The 8,636-nt window shown below is 43.1% G+C and overlaps 1 protein-coding gene across 1 annotated transcript in view; it reads left to right on the forward strand.

Annotated features, from left to right (window-relative positions):
* The window catches only part of XKR6 (XK related 6), a 539,410-nt gene extending 532,570 nt beyond the window's left edge, over positions 1-6,840 (forward strand). Inside the window, exon 3 of the mRNA XM_007938712.2 lies at positions 5,876-6,840. Coding sequence (XP_007936903.1) covers positions 5,876-6,840 — 965 coding nt within the window. The remainder of the gene's footprint in view (positions 1-5,875) is intronic.
* The last annotated feature ends 1,796 nt before the right edge of the window (positions 6,841-8,636 follow it).

The raw sequence follows: 8,636 nt of genomic DNA on the forward strand, positions 1-8,636 counted from the left end.
GGGGATAGGATACAACCCTGATGCACTCCCATCCTGATTTTAAACCATGTAGTGTCCCCTTGTTCCATTTGAACGACAGCCTCCTGGTCAAGGTACAGGTTCCTCATGAGTACAATCAAGTGTTTGGGAATTCCCATTCTTCTCAATGTTATCCATAATTTGTCATGATCCACACTATCAGAAAGATATTCCTTCTGAATTTAGAAATCATCTAAAGAATAGAGTGAGTGCTACTTGTCCCCAAATTGAGTCCCTAGAAGTATCTGGCTACTGTGAGTCACCCTTGCTGACGGCTGCCCTCTGGCCACCTGTGAAAGAGTTGCAGTTACACTCCTGCAGGTTTATAAGATTATAGGCTTTCTTCAGGTTATAGGTGGAGAATTGGCCTAGCCACAGGACATTTGTTCCACTGACCAAACATAATAATATGCTTGATATTACAGACGGTCCAGTCGAATTCCTTGGGAGTTGGGAGCAGGTTGAAAACAAATCTATCTAATACTCCGCTATCATTGGTTCTGGAGATCCTGGAGGGAAAGGGCTACCCTCTGGTAAGATTTCATTGAGAAATCTAAGGCCTAAATAGGATCGCAAAGTGGGTCTGATTTTCTGGTCTCCTCTCTAAGATTTACTCAGTTCTCTAGCAGCACCAACATTAGACCCCAAAAATGTGCCCAGAGCCTTGGATGGAACTGGGAGTTCTCTGATAATGTGGTGAATTAGAAAATACCAAGGGTCAAAGTTTTGACTACCCTCAGACAATCACCCCATAGGATCACCTCTGACCCTACTATTGGTAAGGAGGGTGGTGCAGGCATATCACAAACAGAAAGCACCACTCATGTTCCTTCCTGTGCTTTGTTCACTGCACTCCAGTACATAAGAGAAGGGAGATTCCAGCCAGTTACACTCTTTTTGGCTTTGGATAGGGTCTGCCCCAACATCCTGGCACATAGACTATGTGTCAGAAGTTTCCCCTTTGCCATTCTTCTTTTAATTTAGAGCATTTTCACAATGCCCAAGATGTAGTCTAGAGTTCAAAGCCCTGAGGGATAATGGCTGAGCACTGCAATAGATATCGCCACTAGAGAAGACTGATGGCCATTATTCATTTGACCCCAGTGAAGGTGCTAATGAGTGTGCCTCTGGGAAGCCTAGTTTATAGAGAGAAGGAGAGAAAATGAAGAACCAAGGAGCAGCATGGTGTTGTGAGAAGAACACTGCCTTAGGGGCCAGGAATTTGGGTCCTGGTTCTAATTGTCAATGATTCTTAGGGTGATTTGGAGACATTAACCAGATGCCTGTACTTCCTATTCCCATTGAATGAGTGAGTTGAAGTGGATGGTATATGAAGCTCTTCATGGACTTCATGCTTGGCAATTCCTAACTTGAACAATTTAGGAATAGATGAGGCAGAGATATATGACAGAAGCTATATATCAGCTTGTCAGCAGACTCCCTAAGCCCATTCTTCCATGAGACTGTTTCTCAAGCCCTCCTTGTACCCTAGTGGTGATGTCTTGCAATATTTGGTGAACATTTATGCTGTATCATAGGGAAAATTTTTTGGAGTTCTAACCAAGAACCAGGGTAGTGTCCAGGTCAGCTGAGAGGGGAGTAGATTCAGTGGCACTCTCATAAATGCTGCAGCAGGAACAGAATGCTAGTCCTAAAACCCATGGAACAGATGTAGAAATGGCGGTCGTATCTCAGAAGCTGGAATAATGAAGGATAATTTGATTTGGTTTTACAATATGTGGTTGAAGTGCATTTGAATTCCTATTTATTCATATTTGATATGGATGGGTATAATGATACCACACAGAATAATAAAATCAGGACAGTGAAGGCTAAGGGGCTGTTCTGCTTCTGTATCCAACTCTCTTCAAAATCACTTCCAGAATTAGACCAAATTAGACCATGCTCCAAGAAAAGCTGAGCTGCTTTCTCTTGCTTTATGAGCACAGCATTCATACTTTTCTGAGGGCAGGGAAGGTAATTGTTTTTGCTTTATTAGGAAGAACAACAATAACAACAAATCAATCAGCTACTGTAGAACTCCTATCTAATTATTCAGGGTTGATAGTATCTCCAGGATATGTCATTATTAACATAAAAAAAAAAAAAACCATGAATTCAGAGGAAAGGGGCAGGGGTTGAGGCATGACCCACTCCCTAGTGCCCTCTGAGATAGGACATTATAAGTTGCTTCTCACGTAGAGATATTGGCATCACAGTCACTGGCTCATCACCCTACAGTGAAGCTCCACTAGCTGACTAGCCCTGACAGTGAACATAGGGCTTCTAATCTACTTTTTACTACCTCATTATTAAATACTAATAAACATCCATTGAGGGCATTAGTGGTTGAGTGAGAGAATTCTCACCTTCTATGTGGGAAACCTGAATTTAACTCCCAGCTATGATGCTGAACAAGTTGCGCTAGAGCTTCCAGACTAAGACAGACTAGAAAGAAAGGCCTAGCAATCTACTTAGAAAATCACCCAATGAAAACCCTATGGTTCACAATGGTCTGACCTCATTGTGCACATGGTCACCTTGAGTCAGGCTGACTTGAGAACAACTAACAATGACAACAGTACCTCCAAGATGTGTTGCTTTTCATATCAAGAAATGAGTTCACCAGGAGAGGGTGATGTCACAAAGACAATTCAAAGAACCTTTGAGGATGCTCCAATATTGGTAATAAGTCTGTTATAGAGACTCTCAAGATAGGAGTGCATATTCTCTGCCCTCTAAAAACATTCAAGCTAAATCATGATACTTCTAAGGGGTCCCATTCCCTCCCCTGCCCTAATCCAGCAGATAACATGAACACAGGTTATCTCTAAAAGGCTACCAGACTAACCACTGTTACTAATAAACAACCACTGGGGACATTGGTGGTTGAATTGGAGAATTCTCACCTTCTATGTGGGAGACCTGGGTTTAACTCCCAGCCAATGTACCTCAAGCACAGACATCACTGGTGTGACAGTGGAGCCTGGCATGTTGGTCTGCATGCAGAGCAGACATGGCCTCTGCAGACCTTGTGGGGACAAAGAGAAAAGTTGGACATATATGTACGTGTTCAGAACTCCCCAGAGAAGTGAGAGGAAAATCACCATCTATGCTCATTAGGCACTTTCAAGATTCATCCTATGGAGAAATTGGGATTCCTAGTTTTTCCTGTTTTTATTTTAATCTTTGTTATTGAACAAGCAATACAAACTCATTGTAGCAGTTAACCATCCAGACTTTTCCTATACTTATACCAATGTATTTATTATTATTATCTCACTATACTGTTCTGCAGGAGCTCTGGTAGCATAGTGGCTAAAGCACTTGACTGCTAACCAGAAGGCTGGCGGTTCAAACCCACCAGCCACTCCTCAGAAGGAAGGTTGGGCAATCCTACTTCCGTAGTGATACTGCCTCGGAAACCCAAGGAGGGGTCGCTATGAGTCGGGGCCGACTCGACGGCACATAACAACAACAACAACAACATACTGTTCTGCAAGCTGAGAATCTGAGCATCTCCTTGAGATGATGGAGGGAGGGGCTGAGTGGGATGGGGGAGGAAGGGTAAATGTAGGCAGAGTGTCAAATGACATAGGACTTTGATTTTACATCGAAGTTTGGAAAGGAGTGGGAAGCTGGGCACCAGCAAAGACAAACAAAAGGCTGGAGCTCTAGGCAGTTTAATTAGTTTCTTGAACAAATGAATGAGGCTCCTGGATCTGACCTTGAGCTTAAGAAAGAAAATAATTATGTAACTTTGATTTCTGCCTGGAAGCACATTGAGGGGAAATTGAGCACTGGTGTGAGGACAAGGAATTTGGTGAGGAGATGATTGCCAATGGGTACCATTCAGGCCTCCAATTGCATTTAGTTGCAGTTAGTTCTGAACTCTTGGGAGAGAGGAATACCAAAAGAGGTGTTAGTTTTATTTACCAAGTAGAGAAATACATGGAGGAGTTGAAGGTGATGGGAGAATCTTGCTTGAGAGGGATTATAATACGATTGACTAATTGCCTCATGGGCAGATTCGGAGAGACTCCAATAACTATTTATTGGTTTTAATTTTACTTATTTGAGCACATCAAATAAGAAGAATTATAAATAAAATTGTTTTAAGGCCACCTTGACTGATAACCAGAAGGCTGGTGGTTCAAACCCACCAGCCACTCCTCAGAAGGAAGACTGGGTAATCTACTTCAGTAGTGATACCAGCTCAGAAACCCAAGGAAGAGTCTCTATGAGTTGGATCTGACTTGATGGCAGTGTGTTTGGTTTGGTTTGGAAAGAGCTCTGGTAGTGTAGTGCCTAAGGCACTTGACTGCTAACCAGAAGGCCGGAGGTTCAAGTCCACCAGCCACTCCACAGAAAGAAGATGGGGCAATCTACTTCTGTAGTAATACTGCCTCAGAAACCCAAGGAGGGGTCACTATGAGTTGGGTCTGACTCCATGGCAGTGAGGTTTTTTTTTTTTAAGTATCAGTTGGAATTGGCAGTATTCAACTTCTCTGAATACTAGCCCATGGAAGGGAAACACAGGACATGAAGAGCAGAAGCCTTAGACACCTCACCAGAGTACTGAGGGGAAGAAATAACCCCAAAGCCTGAGTGACATTGCTGTTGAAGTAAGAAGGATACCTCACAAGCCAAGGTCTAAGAGAATTTTGAGCAGCAGTTGGTGGTAAAAAGCAACAGAGATTGTGGAGAGGCCAAATAAGACCAGAATTATTAATTTTTTTTAAAAAAAACGGTGGTCAATCAAAATCATAAAAAAAAAAAAAAAAAAAAGGGACCAGCTTTGCTGGTCTGATAGAGCCTGGCGGAACCCCTGAGACTATTACCCCTAGCTGCCCTTCACGTCTGGAATTGAACCCACTCCTGTGGCTTCCAGCCAAACAAAAGACAGGCATATGAGCTGAACATTTACATTAGGTAGATACACTCCTTGGAGAGATCAATCATGGGAGAAAGAAGGGCTGCGTAAGAACAGGAAGATAGCTCAGGGGGGTAGGAATGCATGGGAGGGAAGGACACAAGGAAGAGGTGGCTATGGGGAGGAACTGGGAGGGGAACTGTTGCATCATGGGAAATTGTGGTCAATGTCACGAGACAAAGTATATGTGATATGTGAACTGCTGTATGGAAGATGAATTTTCTCTGTAAACTTTCACCCAAATCACAATAGAATTTTTTAAAAAAAGAAAAACCTTATAAAGGAGCTATTAAAAAAAAAAGTGGCTGAGTAAACAGAGAGGATATCCTAGGGGTCTTGATAACGTGCTTTGGCTTTAGGCAGTAAATGGGGAGAAGCTAAGTGGAAAAAAAATTTCAGGAAAGGGCTGCTTGGGGCTCTGGGTGAGGTGGTAAAAAGATAGAGGTTCTCCAGCACTTTCACAGATGGGAAGAGTCATTGTGGATTTGGGACAGTGAGGAGGTCATCACATCTCTGGATTTCTCTGAGAGCACAGGGACACCAACAAAGATCAATGTGAATTCATGTTTCTCTCAGATAAAACCCTGTAGTCCTGCCCAGAGCCAGTGTGACAGTCCACTGCTGCCTCACAGTGGCTCCACTTCTCAACCCCTTGGCAAAGTCCACCAGCCGCATCTCAACCCTTGAGCCAAGGATCTCCAGCAGTTCCAAACCAGGTTGATGAAACTAATACCAGTTGTAAAAACAAAAACTGTCAGCTTAGGGAGCAACTGTGCCTTTCAAATCTGGTCCTGATTTTGTGTTTCTTTCTCCCTCCTCCTTTAGATCGTGGTGTGTGTGGGCGTCTCCTCAGATGGCAGCCCTGCTGTGCCCCACAGTTGATGTCCAAGGTTTTGACTGTGTGGGTTTGTGTCTTTCCGGCAGGTGTCTCCTCTGTGACTTCCCTGCTGTCCCTGGCTTGGGTGCTAGCCTCCTATCACAAGCTGCTGCGGGACTCCAGGGACGACAAGAAGAGTATGAGCTACAGAGGGGCCCTCCTCCAACTCTTCTGGCGCCTCTTCACCATCTCATCCAGAGTTATCTCTTTTGCCCTCTTTGCTTCCATCTTCCAGCTCTACTTCGGGATCTTTGTGGTGGTCCACTGGTGCGCCATGGCCTTCTGGATCATCCATGGCGGAACAGACTTCTGCATGTCCAAGTGGGAGGAGATCCTCTTCAACATGGTGGTAGGGATTGTGTACATTTTCTGCTGGTTTAACGTCAAAGAAGGGCGGACTCGATATCGAATGTTTGCATATTACACGATAGTCTTGACCGAGAATGCTGCCTTGACGTTCCTTTGGTATTTTTACAGAAACCCGGAGACCACTGACTCCTATGCGGTGCCAGCACTGTGTTGTGTCTTTATTAGCTTTGTGGCCGGGATAGCACTGATGCTCTTATATTACGGTGTGCTGCATCCCACGGGACCACGAGCTAAGATCTTTGCCAGCTCCTGTTGTGCCGAGCTGCTCTGGGGCATCCCTTTGCCCCCCGATGTTGAGCCCATGGCGCCTCAGACCCCTGGGTACCGGGGGACCCAGGTCACGCCCACCAGAGCCGTAACGGAACAACAGGAGGATCTCACGGCTGACACTTGCTTGCCCGTTTTCCAAGTGAGACCCATGGGGCCCCCTACCCCGTTGGGGCGTCCTTACCACCCAGAAGGGCCCCTCATTAAGATTGACATGCCAAGAAAGAGATACCCAGCTTGGGATGCCCATTTTGTAGACAGGAGGCTGAGAAGGACTATCAACATTCTGCAGTATGTTACCCCCACCGCAGTAGGCATTCGGTATCGAGATGGACCGCTACTTTATGAGTTGCTACAGTATGAGTCTTCACTGTAATAGCATCTTCACCCAAGTTGAGAAAGGGACCTTAAGTTTGGTTTGCGGTTAACACCGCTTGCAAGAAATTTAACCCTCCCTTCTCCCAACACACAGAACCATGACCACCACCACCACCACCACCACCACCACCACTACAAAAAAAAAAAATAATAATAATAAGTCACAACCCCTTCAGATAAGCTTTCTTTCCAGTCGCTGTATGTATACAAAGATATTCTCTATGTTTTGTAAGTAAAAACAAAAAGAAAACCTTTCTTTTGTTTTTTACACATAAGAAACAGTATTGAAAAATCCCACACTATGGTTCATAGGGTGGAGAAGGAGGAGTTGTCTCCACTCCAAAAGAAAAAAAAAGTTTTATACCTTACACCAAGTGTAGATCATTTCTGGGATTGGTGCTGATTGAAAGAACAAAACAAAACAAAACAAAACAAACACAAACAAACAAAAAACCTTCAACTGCCTTATGCCCTTAGGTGCTGAGTTTCATTAAGTACTGTCATGTTTTCTCATGCAAAACTCTCTGGTGATTTTTGCACCAGGAGAGGGAAAATTAAACAATCAAATGAAACAAATCTAGAAACTAAACAAAAACCAACTAACAAATAAAACACAAAGCAATCATTCTTCTTATCTGATTACTTGTATTGAAGAAAACAAATTTACCAAAAGCAAAGACATAGCAAATCCCTCGTCTTTTTGGTTTCTGTCCCTTCTGCCCTGTCGTTTTTCCCACTTAGCAAAGCCTTCTAGGAGCTTAAAGGCTGTTTTGAAACTCAAATAGCCCGAGAAGCTACTTGAAGGCTGACTATGTGCCATTTCAGCATTCACCCAGTAAGAATCACATTTGTTTCCCGGGGAAAAGCAAAACAGAACAAAACAAATCCACCCCAATTATTTGATAAGGACAGGAAATTCTAAAGCAAATTACAGATGATTTCCACATATGGGATCAAAGAGAATCAGTAATAATAAAACTCAGCATAGTAGCAAAAAGAACGACATCAATTTAAAGGCACAATACTTAATCCTTGACTGGCAAAAATGATTTGCTCTGTCATTTTAAGGCTGTGAAAGGTATACATTTATCACATGTGATATTGTGTAAGGCCTCTTCTGTTTCCATTTGGTGGGAAGCCTTAAATTGATCTGGAAAGAATTCTTCATTTTTCGTTTGTGCTTTTTTAAAAAAAGTAACACAAAGAGGAAAATTAGAACATAAAAAAAAGACAAATTGTAATAACTGACCCATTTCAAAGACTGTTTGGTGCTTCTGTCTTTCACCATTGTGGTTGGCTGAAGATCATTCAGCTCACTTGGTGCATCTGGGTTGAATGGGAAATTTTGTGTGTGTAGTATGTGTGTGCTTGTGTGTATGTGTGTGGTGCCCATAGCACATGTATATATGTTTGTGTCTCTGCTGCAAAGTCTTGCCAGAAAAATAGAAAACCAATATAAGAAAGACTCTGGTTATGGCTTGGTTGAGATAGGATATAAGCAGAGATTGGGGAGCACAGGGAGGAAAGCGATGGCTTTAGACTGTGAACCCCTCTCTGGGTGGCAAGACTCATACCAGCAGCATACTCTGGGTCTTAGAGGCCATGTCATTTGTGTGAGAATTTGATTCAATTATTTCTTTTCTCATTGTACCAAGTTGAATTTCTGAAGGTGTTGTAAGTATGTTCAACCATTTTTAAATTTTTATTTTTCAGAGTATTGCTCCTTTGAAGAATATTTATGTTCTAGGGTATCGTTTCAATCCATCATATCTCTACTTGGGCACAAAATTTTGA

The sequence above is a fragment of the Orycteropus afer genome, unplaced genomic scaffold (genome assembly GCF_000298275.1).
Source record: "Orycteropus afer afer isolate SDZICR_OR568_19922 unplaced genomic scaffold, OryAfe1.0 scaffold00053, whole genome shotgun sequence".
NCBI classification, from domain to species: Eukaryota; Metazoa; Chordata; class Mammalia; order Tubulidentata; family Orycteropodidae; genus Orycteropus; species Orycteropus afer.